At 46.4% G+C, this 24451-nt stretch overlaps 1 protein-coding gene across 3 annotated transcripts in view; it reads left to right on the top strand.

Annotated features, from left to right (window-relative positions):
* Nucleotides 1-24451, top strand: part of LOC133352081 (epidermal growth factor receptor substrate 15-like) — an 83239-nt gene that overhangs the window by 36092 nt on the left and 22696 nt on the right. For all 3 annotated transcript variants that reach the window (XM_061567829.1, XM_061567828.1, XM_061567827.1), the window contains exons 12-14: nucleotides 1394-1470; nucleotides 16924-16996; nucleotides 23188-23349. In XM_061567829.1, the coding sequence (XP_061423813.1) occupies nucleotides 1394-1470; nucleotides 16924-16996; nucleotides 23188-23349 (312 nt within the window). The remainder of the gene's footprint in view (nucleotides 1-1393; nucleotides 1471-16923; nucleotides 16997-23187; nucleotides 23350-24451) is intronic.

Below are 24451 nucleotides of genomic sequence, written 5' to 3'. Positions count from 1 at the left end.
TTAATGTCAATTCTAATTGATCATGGGTCAACTATCTTAATATTTCCCTATTTTATGAACTAGTTTTTTTTTTACCAGGTAAGGCCCACTGAGCTCTATAGCTCTTTCAGAAGCGACCTGCCGACTAATAATGGCGCAACGAAGTGGCCTATAGTGTGGACATTAATAGCAGCCAATTACTGTAAACACATGTTAATTCTAAATGTGGAGGGGAACCAGATAAAAATCCATGAGGAGTACACGCAAACTCCAAATATTACAGGCGTCAGGGTCAGGATAGAACCTCAAGACCTGTATACCAGTTGATGTAGTTAACATCTCGCCAACGCGGCACCACACACTCTTAAGGTGTAGTGTCAAACTACAAGCCAATTTTTTTTGCCTTCTAACTCTGCTCTGACAGAAACTGAAGCCTACTCTTTTTTTATGTGGTTATAATCCAATATTAATGACAAGGGTTGTGAGTTTTTGTTAACGGTGCCAATGGATGGCTGCATTCATATGTCCTGGAAATATAAGGCCAACCCGTTCGTCTGAGGACACTTCACATTCTGTCATGAAGACTACAAATCCCCGAAGCCAATCACTATGCAACGAACAACACAGCTCGCTAATACAGATGTCGAGATTGGATATTATAATTTTTACGTGATATTTACCAAACTAGTTTTGATGAAATACTTTCTAGAAGGCTATTGTTTTTAACTCTTCTTGACCTAAACAGTTATCTTGCATTCGTTCTCCGAATGAAACAAAGGATCACTTGAATGTTCTGGCTTTTCAGCTTGTTTATTTATGCAGGCTAAAGCAGTCCACGTGCTCACACTCATTGCTGTTCTGAATTCAACCAGTGGTGTGGTTGTAAATAAATTATACATCACTTACAGACATACACTATTTGCAGAGTGAATCTCTCGTTAAGGAGTCCTTCTGCTTTATGTTAGAATAACTTGTCCTGGAACAAACGAATACAGGACTACTCCCACTGCTTACCAAAGTGGTGGGAATGGCGGTGTGTGAGATTTTGACATTGTCCACACACAGAGTCCTTTGTCCCCGCACAAAGTTGAGAACCACTGCTTTAGACTGTCCGTCGTGCGTTTGTGTTGGCAGCGTCTGGTTCGTCAAGGCTGCGAATGAGTTTCGGCTAACTCTGGCAACGTTGCTTGTTATAATTGACGGCGGTTTAGTTCTCAGTTGTTTTTGTAAAATCTCTCGGGAAGCAAAATGAAAAATCAAACAAAGAAGCACGGCATTAGCAGCGTTTCCATCGACCTTAACACAAACGTGTCGTGAAATATTAAACACGTCTCTTTTTACTTTACCGCACGTAAGCAGATCGTATATCCTGACGTGCGGTTCGGTTTTTTTGTGTTTTCGTTATGTCCAACAGGAGAGTCCACTTCTCCCTGGTGGGCTCACAGACTTCTCAGCAATCAAAGCCCTGGATGCCATTTCAGACGTACACAGGTACGCCAAACGCGCACACTTAACCCTGTGCACAAGACCACACGCACACACTTAACCCCGTGCACAAGACCACACGCCAGTGCTGTAATCACCCCATGTGTTGATAGAGGAGAGTTCATCAGCTGGTGCCTAAGAGGGCACGTCAGGCTACTAATAGTGGAAATAGATAAGGGGCTGCCTTGCATTTATTGCACCTGTGCCTGCCTGTGATGCTACGCTACTACGACGGGCAACTGGTGCCTCTCGGACAGGTCGGTAAACCAAAATAACAGGAAGAGCCATTTTTTTCTCATTCTGTAAAAAAAACCCTCAATATTTCAAGAGCTGCAATGCACGTGATTACGAGACGGTGGTCCGAAATAAATAACGGCACGAAGCAGTCCTTAAAGAGCCGCATGCGTCTCCAGAACCACAGGTTGCCGACCCCTGGAATCTAGGAGTGATTCGCATCCTGCAGGGGGAGACGCAGAGCAGTGTAAGTGATGTTATGACTTGCCCTAGTTATGAACACTCCCTGCCGAGCTCAGTGGTAATGGATGTGCTTATTCCAAACTCACAGCGCAACCTTGTGGTTAAGCTAAGGTGTTGCGCCTGAAATGGTTGGCCTGGTGTTGAATATAATTGACTGACTTAGAGCATACGTTTTAGTCTAGCTTCAGGGTTGTTTGTAATCATGTCTTAATGGGACGGAGGAAGTTTAAGCGGCGGTGGCATAGTAGTTAGCACGCCACGCTATAGACTTGGTAGGCCTGAGTTCAATTCCCCACCACAGCTGACATCGGTGTTGATACTAAAAGTAAAACTATTTTATTTTAATGTTGAGTGGTTATCGGTCCTGGCCAGCACTTCCTTTCACCACCCACACTGAACATCATGTTGAAGTATATTCAGATTCCCCCCAAGACTCGCACATTGTTGCGAGGCCTTCATCCAGCAGTGGATTAGACACAGCGCCAAAACTGAATAAATGTAACCATTCATCGGTCCTGTCATTCAGTCAGTTATTTATGACTCCTATGCGCTTGATACATTCATCGATCTGCGTGTGCAAGAATCAATGACTTGTGATTCATGATATGGAAAGATGCTTTGATGCAGGTGTGCAGCAATGGTGATGTGGTTAGCACTCTGCATTATCAGCTCAGTTACCCGAGTTCAATTCCCGGCTACGACGAACATCAGTGGTCAGTGATAGATGAAGCTTGTGCCTGAGTCTCTACCAACCCGTAATGAAGTACAGTCAAACAAACACCATGTCTGACACAACATGGGTAGGCCTTCATCCAGTCGTGGATTGATAAGGGGCTGTTCATTCTTATAGGCTGACAGAACAAATACGATGGGACACATGACACGTACAATACAAACGAGTCGCTGTGAGACATCAGTGGATTTATCCATCAATGGAATTGTGACACCCCAATCACCGTGTAATGCGTGTTCCGTTAGTCATCCCTTGTTATCTTCTTGGCAGACAGAGAGAGAGACCTTTAGCTAAAACCCAAGAGTCCATTGGCAATATTTTAAAAAATCTTCTTTTCTAGGTCAGCCTTTCTGTCAAAGGCTGAGTGTCTCCATAAACCCACACGTGTACTACAGGATGATGCTCAAAAGGTCTGCACGAATGGGTTCATAAAAGCACCCACTTGCTGTCCTGGCAATTCTGGCAACTTAGCGACCCAACAGGTTACTCACAAAATATTATCATTAAAATGCTCAGTTATTGTATTAGTTGTTAGCCTCTTTCCAGATGGTGAGATGATGAAAAAATCACCCACAGACTGTTGGGGAAAGTGCTGTAAGCGAGCACCTACGAAGGGGGTGGGTGGCCAGCACCACACCCGGCCACCTTTGTCTCCCCAGTACTAATGTGTACACACCCGGCCGCACACTCATTCGAAGCCCAGGACCGGTTCAGATAATCGTCACTAGTGTTGGCGGCCATGACCGGGAATTGAACTCGGGTGGCTGGGTTCGTAGCGCAGCGTGCTAACCACTGCGCCACCGCCCATTCAGACTAACAATCTTGTTTTCTAGGTCAGCCTTTGTGTGAAAAATGAGTCTCTTTATTCAAATGAAAACCCACGCTAAGCAGCATTCTGAAGTATGGTCAAATAACCTTGACGCCACGCACGGCATGGTGAGCCCTCATGCAGTAGTGGATTGAAAAATGGCTGCGCCCATATACATATTGAAGTGTCTCCCAGCTCAAGGGGGTCTTGGGCGCTCACCTTCACTGGTAGTCCTCATCTAGCAGTGGAAATGCCATATTTCTCTGTCTGCATAAGACAGCCACCGTTGGCAATCTGACCAGGTGACGAAGCGGTAAAGTCTGCGGCTTGCAGTCGAAAAGTTGTGAGTTCAAATCCTGGCTGTAGGTCCACTGGGACTCATCATCCCTGTGGGGTTGATACAATTAGAATCAATTTGTGGGGGAGTCAACAGCGGTTGGCCCATTAATAGACTTGTTCCCGTCATCGATATGTGGACTTTCCACCACTGCCTCGAAGCAGCAAACAGGAGATGAGCACAGTCTCAATGACTGATTGAGCAAGACATTACTTTTACCATTTTAGTCCATGTACAGAAAGTGGTATTCATTTTCTTGTCCCTTAAAATGCAATTGCAATGGACTGAGTCATTCACCTAACTGGATTTCAACTCAGAACTTGTAACGCAGGTGGCTCTACCACAGTTACAGTATGAATAGAGAATCTACAGCTATCCATGATCTAATACGTCACAGTCGCTCCTCGCTGCCCCTGTTCAAGGAGTGCTCTGACACCCGCTCATCTTCTCTGCCTATGGCTCGCTGTTGTCCGCGTACCGCAGCGTGTTGTGGCCGCGGTTAGACACCGCTTCCTCTCCTCTCATTTCTCAATGTGGCTCAAGAGCAACATGAAAATCTTCGTCCGTCCGTCCTCTGCCGGCGTTGTTGCCTCAGTCATTTACACGCCACGTAAATCCAGATTGTATTGCATGGCTAGAGCCCTCATCGATTGCTTCGACTGAATTCGGTCAAAGTGGTCTCTTCGCCTGCTGGGCCTCCCCCCCCTTCTCCTTCGTCCCGGCCGGCCCAACGAACCGCGTCTCCTCCGTCTCCTCCGTTGGCCGTTTCCGTGGCGCTGGCGTTTGTCAGCAACCGCAACGACGGAGCTATTTATAGCCCCACCCCCTACCCCCCCCCCGTCGTGTGTTTCCATGACAACGGTTGCTGCGGCTCATTGCTAGCCTTATATATATGTATCTTGACTTAAAGCTTTTGCGACTGCAGGAATTCAGATTTATTTGGGTCTTGCGGTAAAGTCACGTAGATAGGTTCAAAGGCTTACGACGTTTCGATCGCAACACAAGCGGTCGTCTTCGGAGAAAAAAAAAAGATGACCGCTTGTGTCGCGATCGAAACGTCGTAGTCTTTGAACCTATCTCTGTGACTTGACTGAAAGACCCAAAGAATAGGCATGCAATGATTTATTGATAAAATTTTGATTCTAATACTCACAGTACATGTTTGCAGTTGTATATCTATTTCCTGATTATTCCAGATTTCTGTAAATTTTTGAGTTGGTTTGCACACTGCGTTGAGGCTGATGACCCAAGTTCCATTGCTGTCCCGGGGTCTCCCCTTCACCAGCCCGTGCTCACCAGCGTAATGAAGTATGGTCAAACAACCCCCCAAGACCGATACAGCTTGGGGAGGTCTTCATCTGGCAGTGAATTGGCAAAGGGATTCTAAATTATGATGAATTAATTATGATATGTGTTAATGTTTGCAACCGAAGACAATGCGATATCAAATGGCAAAAGCAAATCGTACATTTTATTCGTGACAAATTGATGAATCGTGAAGGATGGGTTAGTCATTACATTTGTTGCATATATAGTGTGTGCACAGGCACCGTTACTGTATATGTGTATAGTTAGTACGTTTAGATGTATACAAGGGATGTGTTTAGGATGTGCCCAATCTATAAACTATGAAACTCTTCATTTTACCAGGTAAGGCACACTAAGCCATATACTTTATTTTTCAAAAGCGATTTGGCCACACATGATAGCTCAACAAAGTGTCTTTTCATGTGGAAATTTATAGCAGCCAAATGCTCTGAAAGCATGCTTTCTAAAAGTGGAGGGAAAAACCGGAGGAGCCGGAGAAAAATCCATGCGTCCGCTGGGAGAACATGTGAACTCCAAATATTCAGACGTCAGGGTCAGGATCGAACCCACGACTTCCTGTATACCAGGCGTCACTTCGGCACCCAACAAGCTGAGCAGGCTTTGAGCCTGGATAATGCTTAGATGAAGCCTATTACTCAAGGCACACACCACGGGAAGGGCAGTTAAGACAGACGGAGAGGGGGGCACGGCTCAAGATGAACAGTAGGAAGATAGACTGAGCGCCGGTGCAGGATGTGGAGGGGGAGAAGGAATGACCGGGCCAAGATGTCGTAGATGATGAGACAGTGGGAGGGGAATGAAGATAAGGAGGGAGAAGGAAGGAGCGGGCAGATGTGTGCTGCACAGAGGAGCAACTTTTGGTTATCACTGGGGGGCGGGGAAGAGGGGAGCGGTTCATAGTGGTGGTGGTCACACATAAGTAACGTGTTTTACGGAAGGCTTGAGCTGATTTAGAGATACTGTATTTACGGGTGTCCATCATGCATAAACACGTATTGTTGTACTGTACTTCTATGCTCCCTCGTCTATGCTTCCCCCACTTCACTAATACGCACAGCCCAGCGTGATGAAGTACACTCCTATAACCCCCACAACCCACATGGGTTGTCTATGGGTAGTGTGCCTGTGCACACACTATATATGCAACATCCAGCAGTGGATTGACAGAAGGGCCTCGCATGTACAGTACAGTAAATAAACGCACGTAAATATATGCAGACATAAGATAATATTCTTCTTAGATGTATAGGCTGTCAGACCTATTTCCCATATCAAGCACATAATTCATACGTACATGCCTGCATCTGTCATGCTTATCAATAACAATCAGTCAGTCCCTGCATTTAATCTGGGTGAGAGGCTATTGAGTCATTGAGTCTCTTTTGCAAGGGGGAAGAGGGGCGTTTTCCAAAATCGATTCGTTCAATATTAGTGGTTGCAAATCATAAAACAACCCTGCAGTGAAAATTAGCCAACGAGTTTTAATTAAATGTTGACGAGTACATTTTAAAAGGCATCTAAATAATACAAATTGAAACGGAAAAAGATTACTTTATTTCAACAGCAATATGACATGTGTTTATATAATTTCGTATTATGTTAATAGAACCAGTTACCAGGCCAAAATCGACATACCAGTACACCCAAATTTACTACAACTCCAGCCCAAAACACATTATTCCCAATTAATGGAACGATGTATTATTTCAGATACTGCATGTGTCGTGTATTGGCTTTCAAAACATTAATGTTGTCCAATCAAACATTAATTGTTCAAAGATGTACATCTGTTGGCATTCCGTGGATGTAATTCGCAGGGAGAGAACCATATAAAGTATATAACACAAGCATTTAAAACAATTAATTGCTTGTCATTAGTCATAAAAAATGCATGAGATATCGAACAGCAACAAATAAATCCACCTTATTACTCTGCGTGCACACGTGTGACAGGCAAGTAGTTATTTCCGCAGGAGTGTTCTTGGCAAAGTGGGGAGCACAGGTGGTGTGTCTGCCAATCATCTCAATCCGTAAACCCATGCCACCTGGGTCTGTCCCGTGACCGCCTTGCCAGCAGATTTAGATTTTGTTCATTTCAGCAAGAAGGGCCCAATAAGCTGCTAGGCTCTATTTCATGGGCTTCCTCCGACGACAGTACAGATGTTATGCAGTACAGATATTATTTACACGAGCAGGGCTTCCTCACGTCACGTCACACCCTCAAAGTGCACCTAGCCTGGCGCAAGCGTGATGGCGACATCTCCGTCAATTAGTGGCAAATTCTAGCGGTTACTATTGTTGCATTCTGTTGGCTTTGTTATTTTTCCCCCTCAACCTCCAGGAGGAGAGGGATCTCAAGGTCGCAGGTTGCAGTGTCCAGAAAAATTATTTATCAACGTCACCGCGCAGTCCAGCCTCGTCCGTGCCTGCCTGTCGAATCCTCAGGCCCCACGGTTGCGTTGCGTCCTTTTTCATTGGCGAGGGTTGGACCTGAGTCGGGGGGGGAGACGCAGGCTGTCGTAGTGGAGGGGGCTGGTGTAGGGCAAAGGGGGTGGGGGCGAAGGAGAGAGAGGATATGGGGCAGGAAGGGCGGTGAACAGTGCAAGGATGGGTGTATGGGGGTGAAGCTGCCTCTAATCATCACCCTTGGGTTGTCCTTGGCAGCAGTGGAGCCAATGCTGTGTCGTTTGGAAGCCTGAGGTGCAGGAGGAGGTCATGGAAGCCACTAGGGCTTGCTTGGCACGTACAATTCAGCCGCTCACAAAAAAAATACGACGCCCGCGTACATTTTTTTTAGCGCGTGTCAACGTTTTCAGGTGCCGACAAAAAAAACGGGCGAGCCAATGCATCGGACGACCATTGCGCTAACGTTGCATCGGGAGTCATAAAAGCATTGTGCTGGAATAAAAACGTTAGGATTATAGTATTTAACGTAGCTTGAGATTTTTTTTTTTTGCAGACTTTCCGTCCATCTGGAAAGGCGGTATTTGATTTCCCTTTTCCATCTGTAACGGGTGTGTTGTAAATCCTAAGTGGGCCTTCGGTACAATGAACGCTTATTTAGTGTCCAGGAGCTGGTCGCATCAAATGCCCTTCTCAACGTTTTAATACTAACCGCCGGATCCTGACGTTATATATCGCGCGCACATTTTTTTCTCCCCTTATTTACAAAGGAAATCCCTACAAGAGCAATAATGTTATTGCATTTTAAGTGTGGGTTCCCCCCCCCCCTCCCCCAAATATATTCAGCAATTGCTTATTTTTCGATTTAAAGCTTTCGTGACTGCAAGGATTTATATGCTTGGTTCTTTAGGTAAAGTCACGTAGAAGGGAAATAATAAAATAATAATAATATATAAATAAATATCCCGATTTATTGCTTTCTTTTTATTATTTCCCTTCTACGTGGCTTTACCGAAAGAAACAAGAATACAATTGCTTATTGTGAAAAATGTCTGGATGTGGTAGGCAACCAGATTCCCGCAGGTGCAGTTTCCGCATGATCCACCAATCCCACCTGCCGTTTCATCGAGTCGCCCTGTACGCCAACAGCCTCCTGAACTTCCGGCAGCTAACCAGGCGTGATCCTGGTTAAGTGCTTGGGATAGGAGACTGCCTGGGAATACCACGTGTTGCAGGCTTGGCCTGTGTGGAGGCCAGAAGATAGAAATGCAGCATTCTGTCCTTTAAGACATCCTTGCTGAATACTGTTTTGTCGCCATATGTGCATGTGTGTTTTCTCCGGGTACTCCGATTTCCTCCCATGTGCCGCTCATTCTCTTCTCATGCGACCATCGCTGCCCCCACTGCTAATCTAGAACACCCACCAGTAATTCGTACTGTCTGTTGAGGCTATACGGGGATCCTTGTCTTTGGTGTTGTCTAAAGACACCAGGCTCTTGTTCAAGTTCAGGCTCAGGATCAAGACCATTCCTTTATTCTTCTGCCTCTGAAATGAATGTTCTCACCGTTTCTCTACAGCAGTCTCATTAAGATGCTTTATGAATCCTGATTGTACTGCAATGGAATTGGTCAAACACTCCGCTGGCGAAGGAGCCTTCTTAAAAAATAATGTGAGACTCAAGTGAGGCTCTTCTGGGTAAATAAAGGGCAGTACTGTTATAAAGTGAGCCTTGCCTGGTCAAATAAAAATAGTTCAATAGTTAAGTAGCTAGTTAATTTGCAAGTCTGTAGAAAATGTAAGTCTGCAGAAATCCCGACGTCGTAAAACAGTGGCTTTTGTTTCATTTTTGTGTTGGGTTTTTTTTCGCTGCGCGTGTGTGTTTGGGTTAGCGATGAGGTTTTTTCGTTAATCTCATTCCCATTGAGTCCATGATGGACGAGTCCAGCGGAGGAATTGTTTAAACGCCCTCCCTCTCGCTCCTCTCTCTCCCTCCTCTCTCTCCCTCCTCTCTCACCCTCCTTGCGATGCAGACACGCAGGCGCAGCACGAAACACAGCTGCAAAAACCGAGTCAGATTCCAGCACACACAAAAAAAACGTCTTGGATAAACAGTGCCGTTGTGGCCGTGCAGTCCAGGGAAATGCCGCTACGTTCAACCAGAGGCGTTTAAATTAAAGTTGACGGAAGATGTGGATTTTAGAGACAGATTAGAAACACCTTTCCTCTTGGCCGGTCTACAAACCGCTCATTTCGCCGCGTGAATTAGAAGTTAATTGAAAATGATTCGAGTCTGTTGTACTGCTAATTTAACCCTTCGCAGTGTTGACTGTTTTTATTGTAACGCTGGTATTTTTTACAGCAATTGTAGATTTTATAATTTTTTGTAAAAAAAAAGTAATTCTCTACTTGCTTGTAATGGATATAAACAAAACTCACTTCACCCCACTCTCTGCAGCCAAGACGGAAAATAATGTTTTTCCATCACAGAACAAAATCGTGAAAATGTTATTACAACGGTTTTTTTTCAAGACAAACATCTCCCATTCAGCCCGACAGACTGTCGGGGCAAGAGTAGTTATCGAACCCTATTAAAAGACTTACCGCTCGACCACATCAACCACTCAGTTTCGGCTAAGTCGACCGAGAGCAAGCCGAGGATAGATGCTTACTCTTCCGTCCTTCCCACAGTCATTCGTGCTGTTGGCTCCCTGCCCCTGATTAACTCCAAGCTCATGACCTCTATCTTTGTCCTCTGCCTATGACTGACTGCCTCTGCAGATCAGTGGTGCCCACTGTGTTTGTTCAGCGTCTTGTGACGTGGCCAAGTTGATAATGCTATGTAAATCCACGCTGTTTTGTAATTGTGTTAAATCTCAACAGCCACTGTTGGTTGGTGGTGGCGGTAGTGTAGTGGTTAGGGTGCTGCGGTACGAACCCGGTGGCCCGAGTTCAATTCCCGCTCACGACCAACACCAGTGACGATTATCTGAACCGGTCCTGGGCCTACTAGGTCAACTGCGCCTCAAATGAGTTCCTGATGGCGTGTGTAAACATCGCCACTTTAGTGACCAACAAAGGTGGCAGGGCATGGTGCTGGCCAACCACCCCCTCGTGGACCATGCCGACCTTCATAGGTGCTCGCTAACAGCACTTTTCCCAACAGTCTGTTAAGACTTTATGGGGGATCTTTGTCTTTGGTGTTGTTTAAAGACACGAGGCTATCAACATTTCTTCATTGTAAAGGGGGTGTGGCGGGACGACCCAAATAAAAAATGCAACAAAAAATGAGAAATGCTGGAATGCGCTTTTCCCGTCAGGCAGATATCAAGCGATTAGCGGCGTGAGCGCGGCTCGTCTCGTCGCTAGATATTCACAGGCGCAGCGTGGCCCGGGCAGAGGAGAGTCGGGCGACGCAGATTCGTCGTGCACCACCATGCCCTTTTTTACAAGCGATTGCACCTCTCCGTGAGTGGCCGTGCATCCGCGCGGCGCGCGTTACGTTTAATAGACGCGTGCCGTTTAACCCCCGCGCCATCAACGAGTGTGATTTATTCCTTTAGTTGTGAATTTTATATTATTTTTGTTACTTTTGTCTTCGTTTGGCGAGCATGAGGGTGGGGGGGAAACAAAAATGAACTAGAGACGCAGGGTGGTGGATCGTCACTTGCAACTTGCGCTGCTGAGACATGCTGCGGATGATTTGCGACTGCTTGAAGGTGCCCATGCACCAGGCTCCCATTGCCGCGTGGTGAGTTTCCGTTTAACCCCTTTTCCTTCTAGCCTCTCTCCTCCCACCACTGTCCATCGCAGTGACGTGTGTCGCACCTCAGGCTCTTGGCTTGCGTTTGCTCGGTGTGATCTTGTCTTTTTTTCTTGTTTCTTAGCATTGTTGATAATTGCACGTGAAAAAAAAAAGTGTTAGAAAAAATGTGTTAGAAAAAGTTGATTTACTGATCTTTAAGCAACCCTTACCAGCGTGGTGGTATGGTCAAACAAGCCCCATGACCAACATGGTTTGACAAGGCCTTCATCCAGCAGCGGACTGATTCGTGGCATTACGTTTTTTTTGCATAATCCATTGTACGTGACAGATTGTCACATAAGCGTGTTTGGCGTGGTTGGAGTGTTCTTACCCGCCATTCGGTTCTGTTCATTTCTAAAATCGACCCGGATTCGATCACCTTTTGAAATCAATCGATTCTGTAAACAATTGTCAAAGAAAAATCTCCATTGGACAAAGGAGCCTCGTTTGAATGCATGGGCAGCGTTGGGAAAATTCTCCCAGTGACTGAGTGAAGAAATCGGTGAAACATTTTTCTTTATGTAGTGCACTCATTTGGCATCGAGTTTTGGCTGCTCAGTTGAACAGAACCAACCAGATGGTGTCCCTAATGACAACGAGTGCTAATGCCTAATAATTATTATAATCATCGCAATTACGTCGCAGATTTCTCTTGTATTGCCAGTTCATTTATTTTTTTTGGCTGGCGAGTTTGGAATGCCTTAACGTCGGTCGCGCAATAACGTGTTTGACATCCCTCTCGAACAGAATGCTGGATTTTAAATTATGGCAAGTAAATTGGAGAGAACAGAGATGCATGTGGAGGATGATGCAAATGTCATCGAAGGATAGGGTAACTTGAAAGTTTGGAATGCCTTAACGTCGGTCGTGCAATATCGTGTTTGACATCCCTCTCGAACAGAATGCTGGATTTTAAATTATGGCAAGTAATTGGAGAGAACAGAGATGCATGTAGAGGATGATACAAATGTCATCGAAGGATAGGGTAGGCAACTTGAAAGTTTGGAATAGAACGTGGGGAAAAAGAAATATTGTAAATGTAATCACAAAGAGGAGAACGCTGTGGGTGGAGGACGCATGCATGACTGAGGAGGATAGGGATAAGGCACTTGGAGGATGCGAATAGAACATGGCCATAAAGCGCTGTAGATATGATCAGATAGCAGAGGTGATAATAGGTGGGATATGTGCCCAAGGAGGAGGATAGGGTAAACAACTTAGACGTGTTTGAATGGAAGTCGCTAGCAAGGTGCTGTAGATGTACTCAGAATGAGCAGGTTGTGATGGCTGGGACACCTGTGCAGGCTGGAGGAGGGCCGGTTACCGAGGCGACGCGTTGGAGTGGTTTTGGGGACAGAGGGGGTAAGATGACCCAAAGTCAGATTGTGGTGACGGTCAGAGTGTGAGAGTGGCCCTTGAAGGATTTGTTGACTATATCAAGGGGAAGATCTAAAGCCATATGGTGGTGGCGATGAGACTAAGCCAGATCTTGGAGGTCAGGGGTTAACTGTGTAAGGGGGGGGGGGGGGGGCTAGCAGAAAGAAGCCATGGTGAGGTGTGATGGTACCAACGGCATTTGTCGTGAAGATCTCTTGACCTCGAGCAAAATTTAATCATTTAATATTGAATTCTTGTTTCATTGTAAAACATTAATTGTTTTACAATTTCATTCCAATGTTGCTATCGACGCGGCACATGTGACGGATTTGTTCGGAGCTGTGACAGAATGGCACGTCATCCTGTGTGTCAGAGGAGGACGGCCTGCAGAAAGAGATATCACAGAACTAATTTTGAGATCCCTTTAAGAGACCTATTGTATCCCACAGCCCTGCTTCAGAGAATTGTTTCTCGTGTGGCAGTCAGACCAACGCCTTTTATTCTCCAGGCTTGAGTTTTACCACGATAATCGTATGACCACATTTAATGTTAGGAATATGTTGTGCGGTCATTGTTGACTCGGCTGAGACTATGAAATGCTCTTGAGAACCGAGTTTGAAATCAGATATTCACCTTGATTTTAACCCCAGGAACTCGGCAGTGCCCACTCGGCACTCTCATACCTGTGAGACACGTGGCCACATCCCTGTTCTCAAATAGGATTTTATATATCTTCTTGGTTCTTTCGATAAAGTCACGTAGAAGGGAAATAATAAAATAATAAAAAATAATAAAATAATAATTCTCGCGACGTTTCGGCCACAACGCAAGCAGCCGTCCTCAGGTGAAGAACAGGTCTGTCGGGGAGACAGCGTCACCTGAGGACGGCTGCTTGCGTTGTGGCCGAAACGTCGTGAGAATTATTTAATTATGTTTTATTTTTATTATTTTATTATTTCCATTCTACGTGACTTTACCGAAAGAACCAAGAAGATGAATCCCTGCAGTCACGAAAGCTTTAAATCGTAGGTTTTTATATATTTTTTGTTCTATTTGTGGGAGCAAACCAGAGTAAGTGAAGAAAAATCCTTCCACGCAAGGGGCGCACAATCATAATGTGCGCGTGTGTTCTTTCATTAACGTTTCAAATCCGTCCCCAGGTGTTCCTTCAGAGGGGTTCACATTTTCCAAGCGTCGAGAAGAGCTTCGTGTGGAGCGATAGGCCGGGTAGCTTCCACACAGGTGCTTCTTTCGTGGCGGCAGCAACTCATTCATTATCTTGCAGGTGGCCTTTTTGTATGTATGTACGTCGAACTTTTTTTGCACCGTACATTGCCAACCGTGCTAATCGGAGGTGCTGGGGGGAAGGACAACAAACTAAACGCCCAAAAGCAGTTCCAAAGAAATGAGTTTTAAATCTAGATGATTTAAAAAGTGCATTAGCTCCAGTTCCTTTCTAATTTCAGAAAGGAGAACATTCCAGACGACGCGTATCTGACCACGCGCGCGATGCAGTGACCGTCTTTGTACGATAGCTCCCATCGCCACATGGGACAACCAAACCCACCTTCGGCATCGCTGAATCGCAGTGTACATCCAGTCCTTTGCTTTGAAAGTTAAAATCCCCAATCATTCTCAACCCTGGCCCCTATATTTATCGAACAAAAATAGACTTCAAGTATATTCAAGTCAAAGTGTCTGCCCTGCTCAAGCGACTGTGAGTCAGGCCTCGTATGTTTGCTTTGGAAATACAGAGCTATTGGTGGAGATTCCACATTTCTATCGTGGGGAGCGGTGATGCAGTGGGTTAGTGCCCTGTGCTACAAACCTGGCGACCTGAGTTCGATTTGTGCTAATGGCCAATATCAGTAGTGAATGTTTGAACTGGTTCTAGGCCTCCCCTAGGTTGACTCAGCCTCCAATGAGTACCTAGTGCAGTGTGTAAAAATTTCCACTAGGGAGATGAACGTGGCCAGATGTGGTGCTGGCCACCCACCCCCTCGTGTGCCTTTCCGGCCTTCGTAGGTGCACTTGCCCCATCAGTCTATTAAGGCTATATGGGGGAACTTTGTTTGTCTTTGTATACTTTGTGAGTACTAAGCCACTGGTGAAAATTCCACATTCCTATTGCGGCAGCCCATATATACATACGGCAGCTGATGTTGATGTCCCCCAAAGTGGTATCTGGTTTATCGACCCTTGAGAGATGATGGTGCCGAGTCAACCCCTTGGCCGAGATGTGAACTCGCAAACTTTATGACTGCGAGTAGAGTTATCTGACCGCAGCGCCGCCCGGTCAAATCATCCGTTAAGCGAATGACACTAGCAGCAGCAACAATTGAAAAGAACACATTAAACAGATTTGCTTTTGACCAAATCACCCGTGTAGTCAGATCTCAGAAGCTCAGCAGGGTGAAACATGGATAGTGCTTTGATGGTTGACCGCCATGTATGACAGGAGTTATAGGCTGTGTAGCCTGCATGGTTATTGTAACTACCAGCAAAACGTTGTACTCGAATTGTAAATGTTGTGGGTTGACTCTCCAACACACAAGCGGTGTGCTGAGCTCGTAACTTATTGGCACAATTTTGTTCACGTGACAAACCTTACTAATTGGCTGTGTCGGGTGATGGCGGGCTTAACGACACATTCATATTTACGCGATCTAACCCCAAAAAGAAGAATCTCGAGTATGAACCATTGTTGTAATGTGCTTCTATGCTCCCCATCTTTACCAACGCATCGCGGTGAAGTTCAAATAAACCCCCATGACCTGGATGTCATGGGGAGGTGCCAACAAGCAGTGGAATGAGAGAGGACTGTAGCTGTGCATTCAGTAGATGTCCCTGGCAGGACGTACGGAGCTTAACACATTGTCTTAGCCCATTAGCTGCTCATGCTCGTGTGACATTTAGACAGGCGGTTGATGAGAAATGAGCATTGAACAGTTTATATCATCCGAAAAAAGCAGAGATCATGACATCTGCCTCCAGGGGTGAACATAACAGACCCTGAAGGGTACAACAAGCTTTTGTAAATGTCGGTGTGTGTGTGTACACATCTCCTCGTGTGCCTTTCCGGCCTTCATATGTGCTCGCGAACAGCACTTGCCCCAAAAGTATGTTAAGGCTATATTGGAGATTTTTGTCTTTGTATGTGTGTACTTTTATGTACGTGTGGGAGATGTAGTGTAATGATTTTCGCACTGCACAATGAACCCAAAAACCCGAGTTCGATTGCCGCTCACAGCCAACGTCGGTGACGATTATCTGAACCGGTCCTGGGCCTCCACTAGGTCGACTCAGCCTTAGGGGCCATCCATTTAGTACGTACGCAAAAATCGCAAAAATCGGTCAAAACCTAACCCCCCCCCCCCCCCCCCCATGCATACGTATATTGTCAGTGGACCCCCCCATACGCAAATGTACGCATTTGGGTTAACCCCCCCTCCATGCGTACGTACTAAATGGATGGCCCCTTAAATGGGTACCTGGTGCGGTGTGTAAGCATCGCTACTGGGGAGACAAAGGCGGCCGTTCGTGGTGCCAGCCAACGGCCCCCCGTCATGTGTCGTGTCGGCCTTCATAAAGGTGCTCGCCAACAGTATTTCCACCAACAGTCTTTTGAAGGCTATATGGCAGGGGATCTTTATCATTGTGTGTGCGTTGGACCGAGGCAGCTACACGGAAAGCCACCAAGCACGGAGAGCGAGAGACTCCCGCTTTCGGAATAGCTCGTGCCCTGCTACTGCCGTAGCACGTGCACGCGGCTCCTACGCACGCACACAGCAGTCACCGCGCACCGTTGTACTCTTAATCTGCTGCTACTGTGGCAGGCGCACGCGCTACCCGGGCGGCTTGACTCACAAATCCGTATTTATACCCCGCGTTCGTATTTTCTTCCCATCGGCCGTTAACGATTGGCGTCGCTGCCGCCGCGATCTGTGATGCGACGAATACTGTCGCCCGGGCGTCCCTAGAGGTTGCGTGAGCAAGAAGGGGTTGGGGGAGAGAGAGGGAGGGAGGGTGGTGGGTAGGGGGGTGGAGCAGTGGGGAGCGGCTGGTGCTGATTTCTCTTCCGTTGCTGCCTCTGCCTCCGCTGCTAACTGCCGCTGCCGTCTGGCACGGGGCTTGTCGCGTCTTACGTTGCAATGCTCAACATCATCGGCAGCGTTTTCTGCTGGAATTTCAGGGAGAAAAGCGCGGCAGAGGCTGAGATCAAGGACCTCGAGGATGCCAACAAGCATCATGCGGCAGAGGTGCAGGTACGACGCACACGCTGGCTCGCACCGTGTGCAGTTGGATAGCTCTGACAACGCGTACACATACACACACCGCTCACACCACTGGCTCGCACGCTTGGCGTAATGATGGCGCTCGCATGCACATGCCCTGATTGCGCACGCGTCTATGACAATTACGCTGATGGGCACACGCGCGCAGACACCGAACGCGCACGCCGCTCACGCACACGCACGCGTGCATAATATGATTGTGAGCATATGTACATGCACACACTGACAAGCAGACGGTTCGCTGGTACATGCGCATTGTTTTCCGTGGTCGCAAGTGTATGCGTACGCACTCAGGCTGCTTGCTCGCATATGTATACACACCATTATGTACACGTACACGATTATACACATACACGATTGTGCACACATACATGCACACCAAAGACAAAGACCCCCCCCCCGCCCCCGTATCGCCTTTAACATACAATTGGGTCAAGTGCTTCTTAGTGAGTACATACAAAGGCTGGCACAGCACTAAGGAGTTGGTGGCCAACAACAACACCTATGTCGCCCCAGTGCTGATGTATTAACACCGCACCAGGTATTAAGTTAAGGCTGAGCCAACCCAGGGGAGGCCCACACATGAACCACTCTTGCACTGCTGTTCACTAGCTTTTGCACACACACATGCACCGTACACACATTGCATGCGTAATGTGTGTGCGGTACATGCATTGGGTTTGGTGCATAATACTGTCCCTCACTCCTGCCCTTGGGCTAAAGAAGATAAGTGAAACGTGCGGAGGTGATAATTGTGTTTTTATTATTGTTGTTGTGATCATCGAGTTTGCATTGTGACAGATTCACTTATTCACCTGAAGTGGGCCAAAGAGACCATGAATGACATGAATGAAATGAAAATGACACGCACGTACACATTATCCACATACGTACAGTGCTTGCAATGTCATTTTAATGTTTTGTGGCATCTGCAGGAGCGTACTCGCACTATGCATGGGACAAAAGACATTCGCAGTATAATACAGACACGTAGCTTAAACATTGCCAATTTTGTTCCCATCCAGAAAAAATTGCTTTCTTTCATAATGTAATTGTTCATCATGACCCATCATCATTGTCATCGTTGTCATTCTTATCTTCATGATGCAATATTCGCAAAACATATCTTAATTTACAGCCTTCTAAATGCATTTTGCAAATGTATATTTGCCTTGACCAGATCTACTATAATCTATGATGGATTTAAAATAAAAATGTATTGCATTTTAAAACGCCGGGATTCATGTACACATTTCTCTGTACGTATACATATGTACATACATACAAAAAGACAGAGATCCCCCATATAGCTTGAACAGACTGTTGGGGCAAGTGCTGTTAGCGAGCACCTATGAGGGCCAGCACGGCACACGAGGGGGTGGGTGGCCAGCACCACACCTTTGTCCCCCCAGTGGCGATGTTTTACACACCGCACCAGGTCTTCATTTGAGGCTGAGTCTTCCTAGGGGAGGCCCAGGACCGGTTCAAATAATCGTTACTGGTATTGGCTGTGAGCGGGAATTGAACTCGGGTTGACGGGTTCATAGTGCAGCTCACTAACTGCTACACTACTGTTCCCATTGTACACATGCATACATACACACGTACACGTGTATATTACATTTCATGAATACACAGACACATACCTATATTTCTCACGTACATTGCTTTGTGATATTTCAATGAAAGACGCTCTTAAAAAAGTATGGAGTGAGAGAGAGAGAACAAACTGTTATATTGCCTTCTATGCCATTCATCTCGTTGAGGGCTACCAAAATATTTACATTTTAATGCTGAACAAGTATAATCGATGTGAATAATCCATTCCAAACAACTTAACTGTGAAGGGTGTGCTCTGCCTACTGTCGGCGTGCGAGCGCTGACCCTGGCCGGCTAAGCTTAAATCATTGACACAGCCAACTCGGTGTCTCTACCTCTCTATCCACACCAGAGATACCCCTTCATTCTCAATCAATCCACCCGTGCCTCACTGCTACTCTACACTAGCCCTAGTTAGTGGCATCTTCATTTCAAGTGTCAGCCGCCTTAAAGACCACACGTTAATTTTCCTACGCACGTTCAAGCAGGCTGTGGGTTCCACCCACCCCACCCTCCACTCTCCCCCACCCTGTCCTTCACCTCCAAAGTGCTGGATTACAGGCACGCATAGCCACCACGTCCACCACCACCCGACTAAATCATGAACTGTTGTTTTGCAGGGCTATTCCCCCAATATATTGTGCGTGCATTGTCTTATTCTCCCGGCTCTGAATTCTGGAAGAACATTTCTCCGTCTCGTGATCCTGATTCCAACAGCACGGTTGTGATGTAATTATAATAAGGAAACGAATAATGTGCAGACCTTTTGTCAATTCACAGCTGGATGAAGGTCTCTCCATGCCGTGTCAGTCACGGGGGGTGGGGGTGGGAGTTCTTTGATCATTCTGTTTTTTGCGGGATGATGATAAGTTCAGGGATTGGGCAGCATGGAGTGAGGGTGGGAGGCGATGCAGAATCAGTTCAGATAACATTCACCATTGATGTTCGCCCTTGTTGGGAATTTAATTTTATGTCGCTGCATTCATGGCGCAGTGCGCTAACCACTGTGTTTCTGCTCCATCCCAGATACACTATATTCTCATGAAAAAAGATTGTACTTAAATTCAGGGCTCAGAGATTTGTCGTCCAGGGATATCACAACTCGGCGGGTTTTATTTTATATTTCAAAATATGTGGGGCATTCAATGCCGTACACTATATATCTGGAGTCTGGATGTGCATTTTCATTACCGCGGGAATGGTAATGTTCCCCTGAAATATTACATAGAGCAATGTAGCCGATCATGAAAAATATTCGGCTCTTCGACTGATGAACGACAGTGGCATACTGATTATCAGACTGGGGAGGCTGGAGCATGCTTATGTACAGACGTCACCCAACGCTGAATGCGGTTACATTAATAAATCATATGGCCCATTTAAATTTGCATTTGACCCCAGGGCTGACAGAAAGAGGTAAAAAATTTACCGTGATTTGTTTTCAGCCCCTCAGTCAATTCCCTGGTGAACGAAGGCCTCGCCATGCCGTGGAGCTTGTGGGGAATGTTTTGCCATATTTCACGAAGGTCAGCAACGGGGTTGGTCAAAGGGGATAACCATTTCGTCAGTGACTTTATCCACAGCCGGGTATCGAACTCACGTGGTCGGGTTAAGAGCAGAGTGCTCCAGGGCTCCTTCCATCGCTGATATTTCCGTCGCTTTATGTGGTGTGGTGGCTGTTATTGAGCTGTGCCTGTCAAATCTGACAAATGACCAATGCAGTGAGACCCTTCCTCTTCGCACATCGCCGACTCGTAAATCTAAATATCGATATTTCTCATGCGGCACAGGCATATTTGTAGAAATGTAAGAAATATATATAAAACCGTGGAGATGTAATATCAGTGAACTGCAAATCTATTTTCAGTCTGAAATGTATACGGGGCTGTTAAGGTTATTTTATTACAAGGTTATCAGTTCTCATCCCAGCCGGTAGTCCATTCAGCCCATCATCCCTTTGCAATTGATCAAATAAGTACCACTTTTTTGGAATCGTTTAGTGGTTTCTCCGATCGGAGAGCTAAAAACCCATCGGGGAGATCCGTTGCAGCTCAACTGTCTCATCTGGGTTTACCGATTGCTGCCATGTGAACGTGGAATATCCACCATGGGCGAAGGACTGCAATCAGAGATTGCCATCTCCAAATTCTCATTTCAGCAGGAAAATAATGAACCCTGTCATTCATCGTATCCACTGCCAATGATTTATTTTGACAACGAAATGTTTTGGCAACATATTCTAGATATTAAGGAGGTTTCCTCTGCTCCTGGAAATCAGCAAGAAAATGTTTTGCTGTGGTTTTCCCACCTGATGATGATTGCTTGTGTTGCAATCTAAACGTCGTGATTTTATTTATTTTATTTTATACCTACGTGACTTTACCGAAAGAACCAAAGAGTATGGATCCCTGCAGTCACGAAAACTTCAAATCTAGATTATATATAGGGTTTTGCTTTTAATAATTTCACACATTAGAGGGTTAAACACTTTGACTTTTGAAACAACCTTGCTCACAAGCACAGAACAAAGAGTGAATAACAAAATTGATGCCATTGGCCTGACTTTGCTGATGAGACGTAGAAGGTCAAAACCAGTCCAGAGTTGGCCCGCTAAAACGAATGTCGTTTCAAAATGTTCGACTACAATGGCAGTTTGCCGATAGCCTATACATTTTTGTATATTTTTTAACGTGGGGACATTTGTAGAATTCATTTGAAACCAAGTCGAATCCCCCGGAGATTAGTGTGGTTTGTCACAGTGCTCAAGGTCTTCATCAGTGCCAATTTGTAATTGTCGAGTATTTCAAGCTACCAGTCTGTTCTCCAGTTGTCGACGAGGAGTCGAACTCAGGAATTCATAAAATGCCAGCTCAAGTGCCTACCATGGGTGTTATTGTAGCATCATCGTCCCCCCCCCCCCCCCCCCGAGCCAGCATGGCAGATCTTGTGGACTGTGTCCAAGTTGTTGTGTCAGTGCAAGGCTTGGTATATTTTTTTGTAATGTTTTGGTTTCATATTTTTCTCAATTTTATTCCAATTGTACTATTGGCATCTTTCCAGGCCATGAGACGAAGCAATTTCCTTTCGGAGCTCTTGCAGGGCGGGGGGCCATCAACGCCACCGTGCCTGTGGATGGTGACGTCATAGAACTATTTCTGAGGTCACTCCAAGTGACCTCTCATCGAAACACTAGGTGGGGGTGCTGCTGCACTTTCCCCGCTATAAATCATGGAAAAAACTAAATTCGACCTGATGTTTTTCTTTCCTGCGATGATCGGTGACCAGACTAAGACTATTAACTCCATACACTTGAGAACCCAGTTTAATCACCGGTAGTTGAAATGCGGCTTTCAAACCGAGGATACCCGAATAGTTGGTCGTATTCCACGCCATCTGCTCGATTCTCTCGCTGAAAATGCATAAGTCTCCTGCACAACCCAGCTGTTTTGCTCATTTTAAAGGGAAAAATAAATCTGAAGTCTAAACTCTGGAAAACAACGGAAATCCTCTTTCCGACATGCCCCCGCGTGCCTAAATGTGAAGCACAGCTGGTCAGATCGTAAGACAGCTGTTCAGATCCCAGTGAAATGGCAAACTTTAGCGTGCCACTAATCTTATCAGTTCTCACCGTGGGAAGCCTCTTACGGCTGGACTTTCCAAACTCTATAATCCGTGCGAGGTAATGAAATCTGGCTCCTCGGCTGTCGAGTTTGGGTTACAAACGAAAGGGCTGCAGGGAATGGTGCAGCACAGCGGTTGAACCCGTTTTATTTATGTCACAACTGTGCGAGTATAATGCCACATTATTTGATAGCTACTGCGGATAGAGCAGTGGGGTAGCGGTTCGTGCGCTGCGCTGTGAACCCGGCCATCACCTGAGTTGCATTCTCGGTCACGGCTAACATCAGTGGCAAGTGACATATATATATAAATACACACACGCACTGCTCCTGGGTTCTTCTTCGCCCCTTCACCAGAAGCCACTGACTAACCAGTGTGATGAAGTATGATTAAATAATCTCCACGATCAACGTGATATGGGGGGGGGGAGACACCTTCATCCAGCGGTGGATTGCCAAAAGGACTGTACATGTACTCATGTGCGACTCGGATGAATTTGAAATGTTGACTTTTGAGGGTGACTTATGTGCAGAACTATCCTGAGGTTGCTGCTAGCGCCAGCCTTGATTGTATGACACTCATGCCGGTGCTGATGATGATGATGATGAGGCTGGTTACAGTGAGTCTAGTGACAGTGGTGAGGCTTTCGGTGATTTTGTCGGCGATGATGCTGCGTTTACCGATAGTGCTGTTTTGTACTTCTACTGCAAGTGCCAATGCTGATGGTGCACACACTCATGCGGGTGCTAGTGATGATAATGAGGCTGGTTACAGTAAGTCCAGTAACAGTGGTGAAGCTTGCTGTGATTCTGTTCTACGATGATGCTGCGTTTACCGATGGTGCTGTTTGGTACTACTGTTGCAAGTGTCAATGCTGATGCTCATGCCCGTGCTGCTGTTGCTGCTGCTGGTGCCAATGGTGGCAACGTCGCTCTGCCCAGGAGCTGCAGAGCGAGTTGGAGAGAGAGAGCAGTCGACTCCGAGCGCTGGCGGCCACGCGGGAAGAGACGGAGCGGCGGGCGTCCGAGCTCGAGACGGAACGAGCAGAGTTGGCCGAGAGGCTGGCCGACACGCGGCGGCAGTGCCAGAATGAGGCCAACCTGGTAACGTACGCACGAGCGCACGCACACACGCACGAGCGCACGCACAATCACACAGATTTTCCCCCGCTGTGGCCTTTCAGAGACTGTTGAGGCAAGTGCTGTTTGTGAGCTCCTTTTTAGATGCCACGGTGCCGAGATGTTAACTACTTCACCTGGAATATAGGAGGTCATGGGTTCCATCTCAGCCCTGATGCCTCTATGTTTGTAGTGTGCGTGTCTCTCTCCTCGTGGTCGCGTGGATTTCTCTCCGAGTCCTCCGGTTTGTCTCTCCACATTTAGAATCAACGTGCGTTTAGAGTATTTGGGTGGTGTACATTTCCACATGATAAGCCATTTCGTTGAGCTATCATTTGTGGCCAGGTCACTTCTGAAAATGAGCTATATAGCTCAGTGAGCCTTACCTGGTAAAATAAAAAATAGTTTAATCGATAGTGACACTAGATGATCGCTGGGCGGATTATCCAACTTGTGGATTAACTAGTTTGTAGTTTCGGTTTTTAAAGCCGGCACGGCGCACGAGAGGATGGTGTTGGCCAATCCCACCATGCACAACCAACTTTTCCATCCCAGTGCCGATGTTGACACACCGCAACAGGTACTCAGTTGAGGCCGAGTTGACCGAAGAGATGTCCAGATCAGTTAATTGTCACTTAATATTGGCCGGGAATCGTGCTCTGGTCGTCAGGTTCGTAGTGCAGTGTGATTCTGGTTAATCTACAATTCCACTCATCCTATTGCACACACGTACACATACAAACACATGCGCATGCACACATCCATATACTCCCACCCGCATGTAATCGCACATGCAAAGACAAATATCCCCTGTATAGCCTACACAGGCTGTTTGTGCAAGTGCTGTTAGCGAGCACCTATGAAGACCGGCACGGCACATGAGGGGGTGGGAGGCCAACACCATGCCTGGCCGCCTTTGTCTCCGGAGTGGCGATGTTTACACGTCACACCAGGTACTCATTTGAGGCTGAGTCGACCTAAGGGAGACCCATGACCAGTTCAGATAATCATCACGTGCTTACCGCTACACTATCACTCCCCACACACCACCCCTACACACACTTGGACACGTGCACTATGCAAAGCC

The sequence above is a fragment of the Lethenteron reissneri genome, chromosome 39, assembly GCF_015708825.2.
Source record: "Lethenteron reissneri isolate LAM-NWPU_2019-01 chromosome 39, ASM1570882v1, whole genome shotgun sequence".
NCBI classification, from domain to species: Eukaryota; Metazoa; Chordata; class Hyperoartia; order Petromyzontiformes; family Petromyzontidae; genus Lethenteron; species Lethenteron reissneri.
Note: the sequence above shows the minus strand (reverse complement) of the source record. Positions and strands in the feature narration are given on the sequence as shown.